The sequence below is a fragment of the Carettochelys insculpta genome, chromosome 4 (assembly GCF_033958435.1).
Source record: "Carettochelys insculpta isolate YL-2023 chromosome 4, ASM3395843v1, whole genome shotgun sequence".
Classification (NCBI taxonomy): domain Eukaryota; kingdom Metazoa; phylum Chordata; order Testudines; family Carettochelyidae; genus Carettochelys; species Carettochelys insculpta.
The window spans coordinates 48454888-48478324 of NC_134140.1; the positions used below are offsets into that span (position 1 = coordinate 48454888).

Below are 23437 nucleotides of genomic sequence, written 5' to 3' on the forward strand. Positions count from 1 at the left end.
GCACATCAACACTATTGGTACATAGTACTTTCTTTTGGCCTATGTATGGCACCAGGGATCTTTTCAAAGGTCCTGGAAATTGTTGCTGCACATTTAAGAACAAAGGGAGTGACTGTCTTTTCCTGCCTAGACTACTGCCTGATAAGGGGGTAATCCTTGACTCAAAACAAGCAAGCAACAACGGTCACCAGAAATCTTTTCCCTGATCTCGGTCTATTCATAAACCTACCATAGTGCATCTTCACACCAGGTCCCAGACTCAAGCTTATTGGGGTTCTCTAGGACTGTCAGACCGCTACAGCCTGTCTCCCTCCACAGAGGCTGCAGACATTTTCAGGATGTCATAAACAAGCTGCAACTCTCTCCTCTACCGTCACTGCCCACCAGTGCCTATGGCTCGTGGGTCACATGGCAACAGCAACATCCTTTGTGCCACATGCATGCCTCCAGATGAGACTTATGTAGGCCTGGCTCAGAGTGGTGTTCAGGCCCTGCATACATCTGCTGAGCAAAATGTTGAATCAAGGTCAGGAGCTCCCTCACCTGGTGGATGCAACCATACAATGTATACATAGGGGTACCATTCCAGAGGACCCCTTCAACAATCAAGATAACAATGGATGCCTCCCCTACTGGACTGGGGTACTCATCTCAAAGACTAAGTAGTCCAGGGTGCACAGTCACCAGCTGAGCAACTCAAACACATCAATCTACTAGAACTGAAGGTAGTCTGCTATGCATGCATGCATTTTTCCATGTAGGTCTCCAGCACAACAATGCATTACATAAACACAGTGGCGTACATTCAAAACGACTCTACTGGGATGCAGTGCAACTTCGGGAGTGGTGTATCCCCAGATAAATACACATTGTGGCAGCCTATATACCTGGCAAGAACAACACACTTGCGGACAACCAAAGCTCATAACCTAATAAATTATTTTGTTAGTCTTTAAAGTGCTACTTGACTGCTTTTTTTGTTCCTCTACGTCATGAGTGGGAAATCAACAGGTCCACTATCTGCCACATCTTTCGCAAATGGGAGTTCCCGACAGTAGGCCTGTTTGCCACAGCTGCCAACACACTCTGCCCCCAGTTTTGCTCCAGACATGGATTAGACCACAGTTCACTGGAAGATGCGTTGAACATCATATGCAATAGACCTTTAGCGTATGCATTCCCACCAATCCCCCTCATCCAGAGAGTTGTGGCCAAAATAAAGCAGGATGGAGGTTGGGTGATGGTCATAGCAGCCAGATGGCCCAGACAGATCTGGTTCTCTCAACTGTTAGAACTGTCCAGGCGTCACCCACATTTTTGTCGTCCTGTACTTCTGCTCCTAACCCAGCAGAACGTGTTCATCTGTCACCCAGCTGTCGACTGCCATCACGTCTATGCGTGGTTCCTAGTTGGCCAACAGATTTAGAGCTCTGTTGTCCACCTGAGGTCTGCTCAAGTCTCAAAAATAGTAGGAGGCCTGCAATGAGAGTTAGTCACAAAAAATGGCAGCGTTTCACAGCCTGGTGTTGCTCCCAATCATGCGAGCCTGTGCAAACAGGCATTCCATGTATACTTACCTGCTTATTCTACCTCCAACAGACACACGCAGCAATAAGTACTATTAGAGTTCTGTGCAGTAACTGGAGTTCTTCGAGATTGTCATCCCTGTAGGTTCTCCATCACCTCCCCACCTCCCCTCTGCTTTGGATTTGTACCTCAGCATCTGGATCAGAGAACAGGGGTGACAGCCTGCCCGCACATGTGCAGTAGCTATGACGGGCTTTCGTGCTTGAGGCTTGCATGTGTGGGTGGGAGCTGAGGGACACTGCTACACAAAGATCTTTGACCCATGGGCGCAGCAGGGCTGATGCACTTAGGTGGAGCACCCACAGGGATGACCATCTCAAACTCCAGTTACTGCACAGGATGAGTAACTTCTCCTTTCAACACCACCTCTACTGACTCCTCAATCTTTGACAATTCCCCAGATGTGTCACCTAAAAAGAATGGCTCAGGTTTGGGAATTCCCTTAACATCCTAAGCAGTGAAGAACAAAGCAAACAGTGTAGTTTCTCTGCAATGGCCTTATATTTGAGAGGATGGAGATGAAAAATAGACACGCTTCATGTGCATTTCTCCACTCTTTGGCACTTTCTGTAACTTGACTGGCTGATCCTTTTGCCTTCTGGGTAGGGGAGGATAAAGTTGCTCCAAGGACTTGGATTTAGAGGTAAGGGAAAAAATACTGGAGGACAAGAGAGTCAAATTGATAGCCCACAGTGAATTTTTTTAAAAATGCTAGTTCGGCTCACTTATTATTCCAAGTCCCTTCTCCATGGGACAAGTATTTCTTTAGTGTACACTTGTCTTGGTGAGCTCAGTGCTTAAAGCCTGGAGAATCAGTTCTTTCAATAGGTACAGATAAGGGTGGAGGAAAGCCACGGACACTTCATCAGCTTTGAGGAAGTCTTTGTTCAGTCTTTTGTCTGTTTCATTTTGGGGTTCTGCAGAGCTTTCCAAAGCTGCTAATTATCATGGGTACTAATTTATCAGAACAGTTCTCAGACTGCCTTGTGGACCACTTGCTGGTGGTTTTCCAGTTGCTTAATGGTGGTATTTGTAAGACGTATGTTTAACATTCCTCCTAATGCTATTTTTCTGCGTAAATAATCTCTGTAGCTCAGTATTATGAGGCAGATATGAGGGAGAGAGGTGAGCCACCAAAAATATAAGATGTGGTCCACACTATGGAAAAAAGTAAAATTAAGGACCTTGTCACAGGAAAGGGATTCAGATAAGCTCTTTATTTCACATAGGCTACCAACCATCAGATTACTTTGTTGGTACCAATTCAGGGTGAAATCTTCAAATCAGAGGAATTAGGATTTGCGAAATGACTTTGAACCTGGGGGTAGGTATTTGTGTAGTCATCTGTAATAGTAGCCATTTCGAGTCTAAGGCTGCATCTATACTGCAAGATAAAATTGATGTATAATAAATGCAACTTTTTAACCTCAATCTTATAAACTCGGTTAATTGTCCACAAATGTTTTGAGAAATCAACTTACTGTTTCTTCGTGTCAATGTTCTTACTGTTGCCAGGTCTCCGGCAAGAGTATGCAGCAACTACTTCTCGACGTAGTTCTGGTTCTTCCTGCAATTCTACAAGACGGGGTACGTTTAGTGATCAGGAACTTGATGCACAGAGTTTAGAGGATGAAGAAGACAGTTCACACCATGCAGTGCACCCGGCTGTTAGCAAGTTCTCACCATCGCCACGCAATTCGCCATGGCCTTCACCAAAGCAGTCTCCCAGGAATTCTCCTCGTTCTCGATCACCTGCTCGAGGCCTGGAATATAGCAGAGTCTCACCCCAGCCTATGATTAGCCGCTTACAGCAACCTCGTCTTTCGCTTCAAGGCCATCCTGCAGATTTACAGACTAGCAATGTCAAAAGTGAAGGTAAAGAGCTTTGTATCACAAGTCTGGAAGGAGCACAAATGCAGTAGTATGGTGTTGTAAATACGTGTAGTTGTCAGTTTGCAGTGTGAGTAATCAATAACTTGTGCCAAACCTGGTAAACCTAAGCTATCCAAAGAAAGTGCAAAGGTTATAAGGATACCAATGAGACTGAGAGCTCATGCTGTTTTATATTTTTACTTCAATCCAGCTGACATACCTGATTATATATGTATTTTCTGCATCTGATGTGTATTGCTTCTATATCAGGATGGCTCAGTGAACAGCCACTCTCTTGATTAAAAACAACTGTCCTCTCACTCCTACCTAAACCTAGTCTTGCTTAGATGAACTCCAGAATTACTTTGGCTGGGAACATACAGAGCAGCTATTGAGAGCAGTCATAATTCCTGCAGCACACACAAGCTACACAGTAACAACAGAACCAAGGTGTTGTGATATTTAAGTAGTGGATGTGGTATTAAAATACAGCTAGAGGGTAAAATGCTCTGTGTTGGGAAGGGAGGGTTTTTCCCAAATAAGCACCACGCCTTTTATTCAGCATCTTAGCAGGGGTGAGAGTATGAGCACTCCCTGGAAAATGACCATCTTACTCTGGCCCTATTAAATTGAGACCAGTGCATGGACAAAAAGAAAATTCCTTAGCCTGTATGTACAGTGGTGCAGCTGTGCCATTGAATGGAATGGAATTTGTGCCACTGAAAACTATATGCAGTTACAGTGCTTGTTAAAGTAAACTTGATTGTTAAGTAATCAAAGTTTCACCTCAGATGACAGCACTTCAGTAGTAGGTGGAATGAATCTTTTTTAAAATTTATATATACAGAGACTGGAAACAAGGAACGGTAATTATATACAGATTGAACCTCTCTACTGTGGGGGTCTCATCTGGCAAACTTTGTAATCCAGTATGATTTATGGATGTGGCCAAGTTTCCCATGGTGCCAGAAAGTTTGTTTATAGCCACCACTCCTGGCTCTCAGTGTTCTGGGCTGTTGTTTAGCTCTAATTTTACCCCAAATGTCTTTTAAGAGCTCAGTAGCAGTGGAAGTGTTAATAATGTGCCAGAAAATTATGACTTCTCGTTGTCCAGAAAATTCTCTTGTCCAGTTCCAGAAACTAACTGGGCATAAATTGACGGAAAAGCTATTATGATCAAACATCATATAACACATCGTATTAAAAAACCCATGACTTCACAATTCAGATAATCTTTTAGAACCTTGAAATTGGCTAGATTTGACTTTCTGTAACACATAACAAAACTGCAAAGTATTTATGTAGGAAGAAAACACACACAGAATATTTCACATGTGAAGCATAAGAAGATAATGTAATCTGCAGATAGTAGAATGATTTAAATAATATTTAGTTTTTGCTACAGCATGCTATTAAATTGCACTGGAGTTTTATATAGCAAAATTAATATTCAGGTCAGTTTTTGAAGACTTATGTAGTCAGTATTCTGCACTGGGTTGTACATTGTGTCTTTGTATTGTATTTTTATATAGAAAAACTAAGGCGTAGTCTTCCAAACTTGTCCAGGACTTCTAACATCCATGCTGAGTCTGTGAAAAACAGCAGAAGTGATTCAAATTTTCAAGTGCCAAATGGAGGAATACCTCGCATTCAACCTCAGGCCTCAGCCAGTAAGTATCCTTACAGTGATATTGTAAACACGTATTTTGGAATTAGATTGAAAGCAGTAGCATGTGTACACAATTTATGTTGAAGAGGACCATGTCATAAAGAATTATATATAACATTAAGTTTTTTGCATTTCTCTTCCATTAAAATGCTGACTGTCCATGTTACTTTTCTTAACTGCTTAATATTTTTCTTACCTTCTTGAAGTTTCCACAGAACCTTGACATTAAAGTTTTCCCATATTTTTCCTTATGTGATTGCTTGTAATTGCTGAAATGCAGAATTTCCTCCATTAAAATAAAATGAATACTAGCAAAGAATCACATGAACTTCAAACAGATGAGAGAACATACAAAATACAACAGTCCCCTTTTCAGAATGACATTTAATATTTTATGTTCTGGTACATGTATTGTGGAAACCACTTTTACTTAAATAGAGAACTTTGTACTGTTGCATTTTTTTCAGAGGTTTTATGAAAACTTTTTTCACCTTTTTAATTCTATCATATTACACAAAACTAAGGTAAATTATGGTTTCTAAAGGATGCTGGAAGCTGATCTGAAATTACATCTGTTTATCTTCTTTTGGCTTAATCATTTCTCTCTCCCTCTCTCTGCCCTATCAGATGGGTCTCTTCTTTGTAAGCCAGTGAAGTAATGAAATGCAGGATATCAAAAATGCTGGGGTCTTGCAAGTTTCAATATCTTTTCCAGTAAAGGATGAAATGATTTTTGAATCCCCATTTTGTGCACACGTTACTGTCAGATAGAACCAACCCAATGCTCTGAGTCAATTGCAGGAGAATTATTGAGCTATGAACTACCATATTAGATTTTTATTCGGACAGTATGCCTCTCCTTAAAGGACTTGCCATGTTAAAAAAAAAAAAAACAAAACAAAGCAAACATTTCAAGTTGGGTGTTTAACAAGCTTTGTACCTGTATTTTCTAATCTTCAAATATTCATAATTGGATGCTTTTAGGATATAATATGTTGCCCACCTTTATCTAAGCATGAAAGGTTTAATGTGTGGGTTTTTGTGTGTGAAATTCTAAATGAGGGAAAATGTGATCTAATTAAGAAAAAAATTATTTTGAGTTGTTAGGCAATATAAGCACTTCTATAGTTACAAACTTCTCAAATATGTAGTGCATATCCTTACTGGACATTTAATAAAAAAAGAGAAGTCCTGTGGCACCTTATAAACTAATATTTTTTGAGTGTAAGCTTTTGTGGGCAAAGACCCACTTTGTCAGATGTATTTCATGGGTCTTTGCCCACAAAAACTTATGCACTTAAAAAAACAAAAAAACCCAAACCTGTTAGTCTATAAGGTGCCTCAGGGCTGCTTCTTGTTTTTGCAGATGCAGACTAACACGCTACCTCTCTCATAATTGGATATTAAATTTCATTAAAAACTATTAAAGCAGGAAACTCAGCTAAAGAACTACTTCCACTGTCAGACAAACCATATATAAAATCTCATTAAAATGCATATTATCACACTGGTTAAAAATGATTTGATAGCAGCTCTCAATAGAATGTTTCAATGGTAGTTTTATTAAGAATGTTGTATATTTGTAAGAATGTAAAACAAAAGCGAGGCTTTTGCAAACCCGTAATGGTTGGTTTGGGACAAATATTCTAGTACTGAGAAAAATTTGAAGGAAACCCATACAAAATTTACTTGGTTAGGACACTTCCTATTGCTCACTATACAAGAGAAACTTTTAACTCTTACAAGTATAACTTTTCACAACCTAGCTTACACTGCTTAATTCTACCAAGAAGTCATAATATTGTGACTTCAAGTTTTTAGCATTAGACCGCAGATCAAAAGTAGGGTTGATAGCGTTGCTCAAATAATGTTGTTACTTAACAGACAGATAAGTATTATGGAAATCATTAGGTGAATATGCTTATCCAGTACCTGAATGTTTTTTTCAAAGCCCAAACATCCCTGTAGATTATTTGAAACATAACGTTAATCTACTTTGGATGATCTTGTGTTAAGTATTGAGTTCTTAGAATTCTGACCCTTTTTGTATTTTAACTTCTATTTTTTCCCATTGGATTTTGTATGTATTTAACTGTTTCATGTTGGAAAAATACCACTGTTAAATTGTTGCAGAGTTTGTCATGTTTTCCTATGGCAGTGACTATCTGTGTTTGAAGAATCAAACCTTTCGCCTGCTGGGCTTGCATGAGCTTAGCTTTGCAGGGTTGCTATATTTCCATCTAAGGTCATTGCTGCTTGTTTGTCAAAGGCTGCTTGCTTTTCACTGGCTAATTTACTTGCTTGCTAAAGCTGCATTACTGAATATGCTGTGGATGCTAGCAACTGAAAATCAGGCTAAATCTACACTTACCTGGCATTTGAGATGGCATGATCGATCTCTCAGAATTTGATTTTTGCCACATCTGTGAAGATGTGACAAAATCAATCTCTCCGGGCTTGGTCGTCAACCCTGGTACTCCACGCTACCATTTGAAATAAGAGATCAGCGTGAGCCCAGAGCCTCAGTCTACATGGGGCAGGAAGTCAATCCTGATATGTTGATTCTAGCTATGCACATCTGGGATCGACTTTCTGTCCTTGTGTAGACAAGCCTTAGTTGGGAATGGAGTAAGACCACTTAGCTGGCAACTGCTCAGATGTATGATATGTTGAACAGGCAACTTTAGAGGTAGACGTGGAATAAATGTGCTTCCAGGCATGATCTTCACTGTGTATAGTTGTACACAACCTAAAGACCATTACTGTGATAAGTTCTTAATGGTAATCCAACTGAAAAAGTATTTTCAAACAGTCTGATGCAGTCTAGTATAAAACCTCCACTCAGTGATTGCGTCTACACAGCATTCACCTTCTGGAAGGCAAATGAGCAAGATTTGAAAATACAAATGAGGTGTGGATTAACATATCTTGTGCCTCATTTACTTAGCACGCGATTGTTTGTTTTTCTGGAACAGACTTTTCTGGAATCAAAAACAGCCATGTAGACAGGGTTTCTTCAGAAAAAAAAAAAATCCAGTTTTCAAAAGGACCCTTCTTCCTGAAATGAATGAGGCATGAGACGTAAATCCAAGCTTCATTTTTATTTTCAATCTCGCTCATTTGCATTCCCCTTCCGCAAAGGGAATGCCATGTAAACACAGCCAGTCGGCTTATCTATAAGTTGTGTATTACAGTTCCTATTTAAAGGTGGCTAAATTACACTCCCCTATTTGTAGGTTAACCTGATCTGCGTTGTATCTTTCCTAGGGATATGGGAAAGATCACTTTGTGAATGTAAGGTATTTTAATAAGTGTCTCTTCTTACCAGATTGTAACTATCCATATTGTAATACTTAAGCGCCATATATGAAAGTACAAACTCTTACAAATATGTTACAACGGATTTTCAATTACATAACTGCAGGGACAGTCTCACACATTCATTTAGTATTTGTCTGACAAGCTATTGGGGAAACCTTCCTGATGGAAGACAGACATTTTTACTGAATCCAGTACGTAAAATGTATCCTTGCATTTATATCAGTGTATTTAAAATGTAAATGTACTAGAAGACTTATTTGTGTTGTCTGTTTTGGGGGCAGGGTCAATGCACCCCACCTGCTGGCTTTTCCCTGGCATGGGCCACTTGCTGCCCCCTTGTGGTCATGTGTAACTGTCCCTGCTATTACACCCCTCCTCTGTTTGATACAAAATAATCACATTTCACACATATCCCATCTTCAGTGGAGTTTCACACACTGTTGTTTCATTATTAATTCATTGTGCAGTACCTATAGCCTTGTTGTCAATATTTCCTGTAAGTTGAGCACTTGAGTAACTATTCATGTGCAGCCCAGTTGATTAGCAGAGTTCCCACAGCCAGCACCATGTATTTCTATTGGTGGTGTACATGTGCACATGCTTGGTTGTACATAACAAAATGTATTCTGCCCTGGAACGGAAAAAAGGAAACACGGCTTGTTGCTTGCTTGTCTCTTGATAAAGTGTCTGTAATTATAGATGTCCAAGGTGAAGTTCTGTAGCATGCACAGAGGATAAAAACAAAAACATTCTTATGCAAATAATGGCCTACATATATTTTAGTGTTTTGTTGATTTGAAACATTGCTTTAGAGCTATTTGTTAAAAATCTACATTGCACTTCAAGATTATGCCATCTGTGGCAGTGTTTAGTCCTATTTGTAGCCTAATTGGAGGTGTTCTCTAAAGTTCAACTTTATGTAACCAAAACTGATAGAACTAGATAAAATATCTTAAACATTGGCATTGGATTTCTTATTATTTTGCACATTCACCTAAATGAAACTGTTTCCTCAGCTTTGCTCCCCTTCAAAGCCTGAATTTCTTTCTGGTAATGTTAGTGATGATGATTATGTAGTTAAAGAATCATCATGAATTCTGGGAGAGAATTTGATCTGTAAATGTTGATTCACTAACCTCATTTGCAAATGAAATTTAAGTATCCAGAATAGGAAAAAATCCCCTAAACTGTAATGTCTAGCACCAGAACTATTCACTCAAATCATACCGTTAAGCACGATCAGAGAATAAGCTAAATCTGATGGGTTCCATTACCTAAATATAAATAGGTTGAATTGTGTAATGGAATATGGGTTGGAGAAAGAAATCTGCTTTTTTAAATTCACTCTTGAGAAACTTTGTTCTGGAGCATACAAAAAGTGCTCTTGTCTGAGTTTTGTTATACAGAACAACAACACAGGAAGTAAATGGAACCTGACTCAGTAAGAAGCCAGTAGGCAGAGGCATAGATCAATGTGATGAGCTAGTGTTCCTCTTACAATTTAATTCCTAGATGAACAAATCATTACATTTCCCCAATTAAAACAGCTGAGTGTGTTTTGTGATGCCTTGTATCACTTTTCTTGTTTGGTTGAATAGACTTTAAATGGGAGGGGTGCATTGTACAATAATATTTTACAATCTAGAAATTAAGTTCACCAACAGATGCCCCATGAGTTTCTATGTCAAAGTGGTAATGGTTGTGCATGTGAAGCTGCACGCTTTTATCATAGAATGGGGTTCAGATTGGTTAGACTCTGGTTCAGACTATCATCCCTGTTCTTTCAATTTATGAATTAGAGTATCTGGTGTTATATTTATAAGCACCTCACTATTTTTAATATTTAATGGAAATTAACAAGTGTCAGTAAACATGTATTGTAGCGTTTAAGACCAAGACAAGCAGACTCACCAGTCAGCCATAAACAGATGAGGAAAAACTATGCAATTTTTCCTATTCTCTTCCTCCATACTACGGAAAGAGCTGTTGTAAATTTTAAAGTGAAAGAGGTCCTGTAGAAGAATCTCTTATTATGATTGTACACATTTGGTCAAGTTGGGGAAGTTGCTTTAAAAAAGTAAGGTGCTAATTTCCCATTAGAATTCCTCCACTTCTGGTGTTTGACTAGGTATAAAATGCTGGCCGCTTAGTAGAGCGGGGGAGCCTTGTATTCAAGCTGTCCTCCCTCTGGGGTTATGCCAGGGATGGTAACTGAGGTCTGAGCTACACCATTTTAGTACTGATACAGACACGTGTTCTTCCCCCAAATAGTTACACTGATAGGATTCCTAGTGTGGATACAGTTATACTAATATAATGTTGCCATTGTAATTGTATAGCTTATTCCCATTCCTGTATAATTTATACTGGTATGAACGCTTTGATATAAGTACAGACACAGAACAGACATTGTACCATTTCACACCAGTAAAGTGAAAATGGTGCAACTTTTGTCTGTAGACAAGGCCTTAGGTTCCAGTAGAGGCTTCTCTCAGCTGTTAAAGATGGCGATATGTTACTGAACCTGTGAATTCCTTGTACGTTCCTTCCTGCCAATCATCTGCTGCTCTTACCACTTCACTGCAAGGCTGTTGACAAAGGGGAGATTACAGAGACTTCAAGGTGCTAACAGGGCTAGTTTTTTTGCTGAGATCTATCTTTGCAGAAGCTAGCAAAGCTGGGTAATTCTGGAATATATCTAAATTTGATGACTGGCAGTCTTGAATTTGATTGCTTTGATTATTAGTTTGCATACATTTGTATAAGCTTGAGGGGAAATTCATGCTATACTAACTTACAAATAATGCATGTTAGGTTGCTGCGAGTTGAACATTCTGTGACTTCAAAGTTTGGCAGACTTGCATGATAAAATAGCATTTTTAGACAACAAGCCTTAGAAGTAATTTTGTCTCCTATGAATTGAAATGTTTGAGTCATCTTTTCTGAACATTTCTATTTGCTTCAAAACAACATACATCTTGTTTTATGAAGTTATATATCTGACTGTCTTAGTTTCAATCTTTACTTTTTATCTAATCTTGCACAAGATTGCTGTGGCATGTTTGCTGGTGGCTTTTTTTTCCTTTGGTGTGTTGTTTTTGCTTTCCTGGGTTTTTAACTATGCAATAAACTTCTTTACTGTTAAGGTATATATGCATTTTGCACTACAAGGTTTTGACACTATCCCTTTGCAGCCTTTTAATACAGCAAGCACCACTTCAAACCAAAACAGTTCACTTCTTATAGAGCCATAACTGCTTTTGAAAACTGTTATGCACTTTGCTAGATGCTTGCTCCCTGATGCTCACAAGCAGATGCGGTTCTATATCCCAAGTGAATTGAGTTCGCTTGTCTTTTTAGACAAATATAACACTTCTTATCTTTCAACAGCTATGCAAAGGCAGAAAAATTTGCCTCGTGCTGCCTTCAAAACCAAACAGTTTCTTCAAACTACATCTACAAAAGGAGGTAATTAACTTACAGCCTCTTAACAAGTTCCAGCAAAACGCCAAAAAGTGTTAATGTGTTAAATCTTGTACCTTTTAATTAAAAAAAAAAAAAATACAAACTGTATGTAGGGACTAACAGTAAATTGATTTGAGTATATCAGTACAGCACAATCATGTCTTATCTGCTGTGAAGAAAGGTTTCTTGAGGGATGGATATTACCTTTGAGATATGATCCAAGAGCTTGTGACTTCAAGCATATGAAGAAAACAAAACTAGTTTGGATTAGCGATGCTGATTTCTGAAGCCACGTTCATTAAGGCTGCAGTTATGAAATGAAGTGTAATGGCTGTATTGTGTATTTAAAAAAAAATCCCACTTCTGTTCTCCCTCTACACTGGAACAATAACAGTCATGGGTGAAAAATTGCCTTTCATGTCACTGTTAGAAATAGATACTAGAAAGTTACTCTTGAAAAGCTCAAATATAGGAGCAATTCTCCTTAAGAGAATTAAGAGAATTGTTGCAAAAACCAATAATTATGCATTTTGGGGAGAATGTTGATGTTCTTGACAGAAAAGAATCAAAAGTTAAACTTTAATCCAGCTAGACCGTACTTATTACCTGCACCCTAATTAGTTATTTTAACTTCTGGGCTACGTCTACACGTGCACGCAACATCGAAATAGCTTATTTCGATGTAGCGACATCGAAATAGTCTATTTCGATGAATAACGTCTACACGTCCTCCAGGGCTGGCAACGTCGACGTTCAACTTCGACGTTGGGCAGCACCACATCGAAATAGGCGCTGCGAGGGAACGTCTACACGCCAAAGTAGCACACATCGAAATAAGGGTGCCAGGCACAGCTGCAGACAGGGCACAGGGCGGACTCAACAGCAAGCCGCTCCCTTAAAGGGCCCCTCCCAGACACAGTTGCACTAAACAACACAAGATCCACAGAGCCGACAACTGGTTGCAGACCCTGTGCATGGAGCATGGATCCCAGCTGCAGCAGCCAGAAGCCCTGGGCTAAGGGCTGCTGCACACGGTGACCATAGAGCCCCACAGGGGCTGGAGAGAGAGCGTCTCTCAACCCCTCAGCTGATGGCCGCCATGGTGGACCCCGCTATTTCGATGTTGCGGGACGTGGATCGTCTACACGTGCCCTACTTCGACGTTCAACTTCAAAGTAGGGCGCTATTCCCATCCCCTCATGGGGTTAGCGACTTCGACGTCTTGCCGCCTAACGTTGATTTCAACTTCGAAATAGCGACCAACACGTGTAGCCGTGACAGGCGCTATTTCGAAGTTGGCGCTGCTACTTCGAAGTAGCGTGCACGTGTAGACACGGCCCTGGTGGGCTTGTACAAGACACTGCCAATTCTTGATGCAGATAAAACCAAAACATACAATTGTACAAACTTTATAAAATGCAGTTGGTTCCATTATCTCTCAAGACCAGTGGATCCTAGTGTAAGACAGTGCTTCACCTGAAAATGAAGTACATTAGACAAGTCTCTGCAGCTAGTCATGCTTTTTTTATTGATAACAGCCATTCTTCATTGAGTGTCCCCGTGGGTGCTCCACAATAGGTGTCGGGCTCGCCTGGCACCGCAGATCGGAATTCTTCCAGCAGTTTCTCCTGGATTGCGCATGTGCTGGCGTGCACCACTCCCTTGCGCGTCCCCAGCCACGTGCGCGATCCGGTCCCCGCCAGTTCCTTCTGAACTGCCATCGGCTGCAGACGGAATCCGCTCAGCCTACGGCCAGAGTCAGATTAGCTAGAGTTTTACGTGTAAACTGTTGTTCTTTTTTCTTCCAAAAAAAAAAAAGAGAAAGAAAAAAATACATAATAAAAAGAGAGAGAGGAGCGGAGAAGAGGCGTGGACATGTAGGCCAGTAGGCCTCCCGCTGCTGCAGGCCGGTATCCGCGACGGGTAAACAGGCACGAATTGAGTGCTAAGTGCCCTATCAGCAACAAAAACACTCACTGCAATGTCCTCTTCAGGCTTTAAAAATTGTGAGTCCTGCCGCGAAGCTATGCTGGCCTCCGATGGGCATAGCGAATGCATTCAGTGCCTGGGGGAATCACACGTTACCCAGAAGTGTTCCCTCTGTGCTAAGCTCACAGCCAGGGCCAGGAAAGACAGAGAAATGCGGCTGAAAATGCTCCTGTTTGATAAGCCTCTCCAGCCTGACTTGCCGGAGAGGCCTCAACCAGAGAGGCCCTCAGGGCTCCACAAAAGGAAGGCGGCTTCCCTCACCCCCTCGTTGCAGAAACAGAGGAAGCTCTCCCCAGCCCGATCCCTGCCTGCGGTCTCAGCGAGCGGGACGGGCGGAGCACACAGCCCCCAGCTGCATACTCAAACGAGCGGCAGCACAGCAGCGCACATGGCTGAGGCTGAGCCTCCAATTACCAAACAGCCGGCACGCGCAGCACCTAGAGCGGCGGCCAGGCAAGCGCTGGAACCGGCGGCACCGCCACAGGCGGCACCGACCCCTGCAGCGCCAGCGGTGCAGGGCCAACAGGCACGGAGCCTGCAGGCACTGGAGGATGTCATCCACGCGGCACCGCAGCTGAGTGGGCTGAGAGTGGTGCTGACAGCAAGGCCGAGATCCCCGGCACAGGAGGGAGCGGTGCAGCCCCGCAGGAGAAGGGGAAGGCAAGAGCAAAAACCCGGCACCGCAGCCCTTCTCCGGACAGGGCTGAAATGCTGCTATCAACAAGCCCTCCCCTTACGCTGCACATGACACCCAGAAGATCTGGGTCTCCACCGGCCTATCCAGAGCCGCCTCCTCCATTCCTCCAACCTACATCACCATGGCTTGGGCCTTTGCCCGCCTTTGCCCTTTCTGGGACTGGATCCCCTGGAGTACTATCACAAACCAGTTTCATAGTTATCTGTATCGTCGCGGAGATCTCGCTATCCCAGACGTCGGGGGTACGCACCCCGAGAGTGGTCCAGGTCTCCATCCCCGGGCCCGTGCTGCCATGGTCGTTCTTATCATGCTGGACACAGACACCCCAGGCCTACACCTAGGGGCAGGTCCCCCCCAGCCATCCAGTACCCCCATGGACACTCCTGGCCGGAGACGGAAACACAGCTATCTCAAGGGGAGTTAATTTTAGAACCCCAAGACTTTCCTTTGCAACCCTCCAGCGAGTGGGTGTACCATTGGCCGCAGGAACCTGGGAGTTTGAGGGAGGTTTACCCTAGTGGTTCCTCCTCGTCCTCCCCTGATGAGGCCACAGTCCCTGGGGACGTTGCTCCCCAGGACGACCTCAAACAGTTTCAGGAGCTGTTTAAAAGGGTGGCTTTTATGCAAGGCATCCAAACGGCAGAAGTGCAGGAGAAACATCACAAACTCCTGGAAAAATTTCAGACCCCCGGCTTCATCCAAAATTGCTATCCCACTCGACGAAGTCATTATGGAGTCAGCCACTACCATATGGCAGACCCCAGCCTCTGCTCCACCTATGAACAAGAGAGCGGATAAGAAGTACTTTGTCCCAGCGAAGGGCATGGAGTTCCTTTTTTTAGTCACCCACAACCAAACTCATTGGTGGTAGAATCGTCTCAGCAGAGATCAGACTTCTCAGTACAAATCGGGGGGTTCAGACAAAGATGCCAAGAAGCTAGAGCTGTTTGGCAGGAAGGTATATTCCTCCTCCACCCTGCTATTGAGAATGGCAAACTATGCAGCACATCTAGCGAACCATAATTTTGATAATTACTCCAGGCTTACTTCTCTCATGGATTCGCTTCCGGAAGATAAGAAGCCGGGGCTAAAGGCAATTGTGCAAGAGGGCTACGCGGCTTCGAGGACGGGAGTCCAGATCGCCCTGGACGTGGCGGACACAGCGGCACGCTCAACGGCTACAGCGGTGGTCATGCGTAGAGAATCCTGGCTCCAGACATCGGGTATCCCGAGGGATCTGCAGGCGACGATTGTGGATCTTCACTTTGACACGCAGAAATTGTTTGCAGACTCAACCGACTCGGTCCTCCACTCCAGTAAGGACTCCAGAGCTACACTTAGAACTCTGGGTATTTATACCCCTCCATATAGGAAGAAAAAGTATTACCCTCAGCAAATACGATACCCGTACCAACCACAGCGTGCTCAGTACCAACGGGGCTACGACCAAGGGCGACATCAACAGCAGCAACAGTATAGAACTCCCCAGGCAACATTCTCAACAAAGCCGTGCATCCTTGGGGCAGGCCCAAAGGCAACAAGTTTGACGGGCATGTCGAGGGCTGCACTATCACTACCATCGCGCAGTGCCATTCCCAGCTCATGTTCCATCATCGCCTCCGACCGTTTCACTCCCAATGGCAAAAGATCACCGCAGACAAATGGGTACTGGAGATCATAGCCATGGGTTACGCGATCCCCTTCCAGTCGCTCCCACCGCCGAAACCTCTTCCCAGGCCCCACCTCAGGGACGCTTCCCACGAGGTGAGACTCAAACAGGAGGTAGACCATCTTACGTTCATAGGGGCGGTGGAAAGAATGCCGGAGCAATTCCAGGGGAAAGGCTTTTATTCACGCTACTTCCTCACAGAGAAGAAAACAGGAGGCTGGAGGCCCATCTTAGATCTTCGGGGCCTCAACCGGTACTTGTGCAAACAACGTTTTCGGATGATCACAGTCGCCTCCATACTCACGGCACTGGACGATGGAGATTGGTTTGCAGCCCTCGACTTACAAGATGCTTACTTTCATATAACGATCCACCCGGCACACAGGCGCTTCCTCCGTTTTACGGTCAGCAAGGAGCATTTCCAGTACAAGGTTCTCCCGTTCGGCCTCTCCTCAGCCCCCAGAGTCTTTACCAAAACCCTGGCAGTGGTGTCAGCCTACCTGCACTGACGGGGTATTTATATTCCCATACCTGGATGACTGCCTATTGCAAGGGCCTCGAAGGTAGAGGTCCTATGCATGATACGCGTAACAGCAGACACGTTTTCTTCGCTGGGCTTAGTCATCAACCTCGCGAAGTCAAAGACGGACCCCACACAAGACATAGAGCTTATAGGGGCACGTATAAACTCTATCACAGCAAGGGTGTATCTACCCAACGCCCGCTTTCGCGCCATCAGTTCGCTGGTGCAAGTCATTACATACAGCCCCATGGTGCCGGTCTTAACGTGCTTGCAGCTGCTGGGCCACATGGCGGCAGCGATGTTTGTGGTGCAAAATGCCAGATTGCACATGCGCAGCCTACAACACTGGCTGGTGAGCATCTACAAACCGGCATCCCACACTGTCTGCAGGGTGGTATCGCCCACGACAGAGGTGCGCAGATCACTGCAGTGGTGGGTAAACCCCAAGAACCTGCTAACAGGTACCCTTTCACCAACCACAAATCTCTATTTTTCTTACTACCGATGCTTCCCACATAGGATGGGGAGCACACATCGGCGACAAGGTGACGCAAGGCCTATGGTTCCCTACAGAACAGTCGCTGCACATAAATATACTGGAGCTCAGAGCCTTGTTCAACGCCTGCAAACATTTTCGAGACCACATACAGGGCAAAGTAGTCGGGATCAATACAGACAATACCTCCACTATGTTTTATATAAATCGACAAGGAGGAGCCCGATCCCGTGCCCTATGTGCGGAAGCAGTTCGGCTGTGGAACTGGTGCATCACCAACAATATAACGTTGAAAGCCTTGTATTTGCCGGGAGCTCACAACGTGAAAGCAGACCAGCTGAGCAGGCGCTTCGCACTCACGCACGAATGGCAGATCCGCTCCGATCTGCTACGACCGATCTTTCACACATGGGGGTTTCCCCAGATAGACCTTTTTGCCACTGAGCACAACAAGAAGTGCCCCCAGTACTGCTCCAGGGCAGGATTGGGGCGGGGGTCCCTGGGGGACGCATTCACGATTTCATGGAGGGGCCCCCTACTTTACGTGTGTCCCCCCACAGTGCTCATCCACAAGGTCTTGCAGAAAGCCAGAAGGGAGAGAGCCCGCATGATTCTAGTAGTCCCAACGTGGGATCGACAGCAATGGTTCCCCTTGCTTCTGAGGATGTCGGACCGCCCACCGCTCCCCCTTCCGGTGGCGCCGGACCTACTCACGCAAGCCCAGGAGTCCATAGTGCACCCACACCTTCAAGGTCTGCGCCTACAAGCATGGCTAATCCATGGCTCAGCTCCCTAGAAAGCACATGTACGGAGGGAGTACAACAAGTCCTGGAAAGTAGCCGAAGGACCTCCACCAGGAAGACCTACAAACAGAAATGGACTCGATTCACTGCCTGGTGTTCCGCCAAGCGGTTAGCTCCCCTTGAAGTTCCTATACCTGTAATACTAGAATACTTATTGGACCTCAAGAGGGGCGGGCTTTCCCTATCCTCGCTAAAACCAGCTCGCCGCTATATCTGCTTTTCGGCACGCAGAGGAGGGGCCCACGGTATTTGCCCATCCTATTGTTACCAGGTTCCTGAAGGGGCTGGTAAACCTGTACCCCCCTCGGAAACCACTTCCACCACTGTGGAACTTGGACTTGGTGCTCAGCATGCTAATGGGTCCACCATTTGAACCCTTATCCACAGTTCCCCTACGTCTCCTTACGATAAAAACAACATTCCTCCTTGCAATTACGTCAGCTCGCAGGGTGAGTGAGCTCGCAGCAGTTATGGCAACGCCACCCTGCACAGTATTCTCAAAGGAGGCGGTAACTTTACGGCTGCACCCAGCCTTTGTTCCGAAAGTTTCTTCAGAGTTCCACCTTAACGAACCAATAGTGTTACCCTCGTTTTACTTGAAGCCTCACAGCTCCAGCAAGGAGGCACGCCTACATCTCCTAGACGTGAGAAGGGCGCTGGCCTTCTATATAGACAGAACTAAGTCCTTCCAGAAAACGGACAGACTTCTAGTCTCTCTCGCTCCCAGGTCAAAAGGAGACGGTCTCTCTTCACAGAGAATCTCGAAGCACATTGTGTCCTGTATAAAAATGTGCTACGAACTTCGAAAGACTCTTTTGCTAGCCCCGGCTAGGGCTCACTCCACCAGGGCAGTGGCGGCGTCAACAGCCTTCTTCAAGGGCATCGCGTTAAAAGACATCTGTAGAGCGGCGACCTGGTCATCCTATGACACCTTCGCCAAACATTATGCACTACATCGGGTATACCAAGAGGACACCCGTCTGTTGACAGCAGTCCTTTCGGGGGCGAGCTGCACATAAACCGATTACCCACCTCCTTACTTGGGTTACTGCTGGGTAGTCACCTATTCTGGAGCACCCACGGGGACACTCGATGAAGAAAGAGAAGTTATTCACCGTAGTAACGATGGTTCTTCGAGATGTGTCCCCGTGGGTGCTCCACCACCCGCCCATCCTCCCTGCTTCGGATCTCTGTTTAGCGTTTTTCAGGAGCATCCAAGGCGGTTGGTCAAGGAACTGGCGGGGACCGGATCGCGCACATGGCTGGGGACGTGCAAGGGAGCAGCGTGCGCTGGCGCATGCGTGATCCAGGAGAAACTGCTGGAAGAATTCCGATCTGCGGCGCTGGGCGAGCCCGACACCTATTGTGGAGCACCCATGGGGACACATCTCGAAGAACCATCGTTAGTACGGTGAGCAACTCCTCTTTTCTGCATACCAAATACTCAGAAAAATGTATCTTAAAATGTATCTCTGGCAATGAATAGTAAACACAGCTGCTTTGGGGTGGGGGGGGCGGTGACCAGATCCACCTCTGGGTGCTTCCCCCTGCTTCAGGATGCTCTCTGGGATGGGTAGCAGCTCCAGAAGTAGCTGCAGCTGGAGGAAACTGCGCCCCACCATGACAAAGTGATGATCGTAAGAACTTTCAGGGTCTTGCTAAGTGGCATATGAGGTGTAAATTCTCTGGCAGGAGATAAAACACACACGGTGAAGAAAATTTACCAGCTTGTGGCATGTTACCTCCTGCATGGGAATTTGCAGCTGTCTTAATTAAATGATTTTAGAACCTTCCAAGGTCACGTGATTAGCCATACAACTCCATTGAATCAATCTGTCAGAGAGCTAAGCAGAAGTTCCACATCCTTCCCAGAAAGACTTACTTTCTGCTTCTACAACCCAGCCTGATGGTAATGAATGCATTGGGTACTGAGGAGGTTGACAGCTGTATCTTCTCTTTTGTCCTCAGTGTAGATTCCCAGGGAGTGTAAAATGGCCCCGGACTTCTTCAGGGCGTAGAAAGAGGAGTCTGCTTTATCTGTAGAAAGCCTCGGCCCTTCAACAGATCTTCCACTATCATCTGAAGCACTTTGGGCAGCCCTGAATGGTGTAACCAGAAAGCCCGCCTCATTATTACTGGCTTGGGGAGACACTGGTCAATTGAATCAACACATCCGGTGCCATCTGTAGCACAGTTCTAGCTACTAGGCAGTCCCTGGGCTGGTGGAAAGACCCATTTAATATCTGAACAGATGTTCCATTCGTGCAACCACCAGCAGTGTTGGCTCTAAAGACACACATCAATATTTTGGCCCTGGGGGCATTCAGAAACGTCTATGCACGCTTTCTGCCATTCATCAGCATGCACAAAATATAATGAAAGACAGTGTGATGATTGTTGATGACAGGAGAGGGATCACTTTCATGCTTACCTGTTCTGTTCACTCCCTTTGGGTCATCTGGCATTGACTCTGTTGGAAGACAAGATACTGGGTTAGGTGGACCTTTGGTCTAACCCATTATGGCCGTTCTTAAGTTCTTATGTTTTACATAAATTGCCAGGGGATGGGAGTGCTAGATCTCCCTCCCTCTGCTTAGATGCACTCAAAACTTTGAAATTGATGCATCATATCATGTTTGTATCAGCCATCTACATACTAGAGCTACAGAATGTGACAGCCAACAGTCTCAAGCACAACCATGAATGGGAACTGAAATCAGGCGCTTTGCAACATATTCGCCTTTTGAAAAATCCAGACCATAGATCTCTCTCTGCTACTTACTGGCACAAGATATGTCTTTGTTACTGCTCCAGAGTTGACCTTGAGAAACATTCATTAGGAGAAGCCCATATTCTTCCATGAGATGGTATCTCTTGTAAGACTTTCTTCTACTTTCTTTTCTGTCCAAAGTCCTATTGAAAAGACAAAGCAAGAGTTAGTTTGATTTGCCCCCTCTTGGCCAAGACAAGTCTGGTTCTTCTACCAGGTACAGGTGAGTCTGTCCTATGGTTACTCAGCGTATTGCTCACCTTTTCCCTCAAAAACAAGTTGACCTGTTGCCTCCATGGTGACTGCTTCTTGGTTCCAAGACTTAGAGGTTGAATAATCTGATGAGGTGAAAGACACATTGCTATGCTGCCAAAGGTCAGCTACTTTACATACCTACAAAAATGGAAGCAATTGAAAATTTGATATCATTCTAAGAGCAGAGAGACCTCATCGTCCATCCAGTTTGATTACATTTTAGACTTCAAAACTTTCTCAGCTCCATTAAGATACACCTCATTGCCATAACAGCTTTCCGTCATGAAGTAGACAGAAAATGTGCATTCACTTACCTGCTCACAGATTGATTTCTTAAGGGCATTGGGAATATCTTCCGAACCTGTGATCTTAACCTAGTTCTCGGAGATCTGATTAGATTTCCCTTTGAGCCAACGGCTAATGCTCTTTCTTACACCCATCCAGGAAAACAGCATTTTTAATTGCTGTTACCCCAGCTAGGTGTATAGGAGAAATAGCAGCCCTTCAAGTTCTTATTTTGGAAGAAATTAACTCTGAGACCACAATCTCAAGTTTCTCCCTAAAGTTACCTCTGCTTCTGATTGTGATTCAACAGATCGCGCGCTCTGTTTCTGTCCCAAAATCACCTTGTGTCAACAGGTAGGTAATTTTGCATACATTCGATAGATGAGCACTAGTATTCTAGGTGGACAGCACTAAGGAAATTAGGGAGTCCCATAAACTCTTCCTTTTGTTCACAGAAAGATCTAAAGGTTTGGCGATATTGCTCAACTATCCAAATGACACTCTGGTTGCATTAATCTTTTACTAAGGATGCAACCTGTTGCTGCTGTCCAGTGTCCATATAAACTCTGTAAGGTCAATTTCTATCTCAGGGCACCTTTAAAGTATGCAATCACCAAAGAACTGTGTAGGACAACAACTTAGTCTTCTGCCCACATGCTCAGAACATTGTGCAGCTGCTGGATATTTGTGTTCACTATCTTGAGATCTTCAGTACTCCCTGTAGTAACGGACGACTCTTATCTGAAGTTCCAGCTCTCCAGGAGAGAGACAGCTATGAAGTCATCTATACTAGAGAACCCATAGGAACACTTTTCCAAAGATGTTTTAATAGGTATATAGTTGTTGTGTAAATATCAGAGCCTGAACAATTATTTGCAACGGGGGTTCAGAGAAACAGTGATATCTTTTATCACTTCTGATTGTATTTCAAAGGTCTTAAAAGGGCAAACTGTTCTGTAAATAGTTTTACTGGTACTGATATTTCAAAGTGCGTAACAGCTGTAATATTTTCATGCAAAAAATAATCTGTGCATTACACAGAATAAGGCCAATGCTCTTGTGAAATAGCAAAGAGATCGTATTTAACTGAAGCAGTTTATGCAACTTACTCAAAATAGCATAGTAAGCCAGTGACTGCTCCGGACCTAACCATGTGACCATGCTGTGTTCTTCAAACTGATCAGAATCTCCCTCATATTCTTAGGATATGTTGATCCTTGAATCTGAGGACTAGATTCACTTTTCTGGAGAGCATATAACACCGAGTATCTTTTACTTAGACAATTTTAGCTTCATGCTATCCCTCTGACATAGGGAAACCGAATCCCAAATTAAGTGATTTTTATAATCCCATACAAAAAGTCTGCAGCAGATCTGGAACTGATAGCAGGTCTCTTGACTTCCAGAATGGAGTGGTGTGACTACAAAGTCAGCCTTTGTCATAGCTAGGTGATCTAGTCATATATTTTTAAAAGAATGGAGTTACTTAGGTGTAAGCAGAGATCTCAAACATTCTTTTCTCATTTTAATTCAACTGCTTGTGTTAGTGGTGTGTATATAGTAGCACCTGAATTATATATGCCCCCATGTTGTACAACAAGCAAGTCATCTTCATGATTAAGAATGAACTCCTTTGTTTATTCGCTTGCAGGTAACTCTCCTTTCTTGTATAAAGATGCTACACTGGTTTTTATTAAATGTTGTTCAGCAGTGTTCTCTAGAGAAGGTACTTTTCATATGTTGAACAGAATTAGGCCCTCTGCCAATTATTGTATCATGCTGGCGGCACCTTAGAATTTAATCACAGAATGAATTATTTAAAACAAGTATGTTGCCCTTTTAAGAACTTTAGTGTGTCAAAACAAATATAAAAATAAGTGGGCTGTGTGGTACTGTGGTAACTGAAGTATTTTATGAATTTATAGCCTACACAGGGAGTCTATTCAAAGTATTGCAATTCAGAAGAAAACTGACTTTATGGGATTGGGGAGTTTTACGTTATTGGGTGCATATCTCTGCTGGACTCTTGCAAACAA

At 43.8% G+C, this 23437-nt stretch overlaps 1 protein-coding gene and 1 long non-coding RNA gene across 3 annotated transcripts in view; one reads left to right on the plus strand and one right to left on the minus strand.

Moving 5' to 3' along the window:
- The window catches only part of SLAIN2 (SLAIN motif family member 2), a 71506-nt gene that overhangs the window by 39454 nt on the left and 8615 nt on the right, over positions 1–23437 (plus strand). Inside the window, exons 5-7 of one of the 2 annotated variants that reach the window (XM_074992736.1) lie at positions 3103–3462; positions 4992–5129; positions 11840–11917. In XM_074992736.1, coding sequence (XP_074848837.1) covers positions 3103–3462; positions 4992–5129; positions 11840–11917 — 576 coding nt within the window. The remainder of the gene's footprint in view (positions 1–3102; positions 3463–4991; positions 5130–11839; positions 11918–23437) is intronic. The other variant, XM_074992737.1, reaches the window with a different exon arrangement.
- LOC142012477 (uncharacterized) lies at positions 5364–21390 on the minus strand. The gene is made up of 3 exons (XR_012645356.1): positions 20874–21390; positions 20523–20561; positions 5364–5397 (listed from the first exon to the last, which is right to left on the minus strand). It is a non-coding gene; the product is annotated as an uncharacterized LOC142012477 (long non-coding RNA).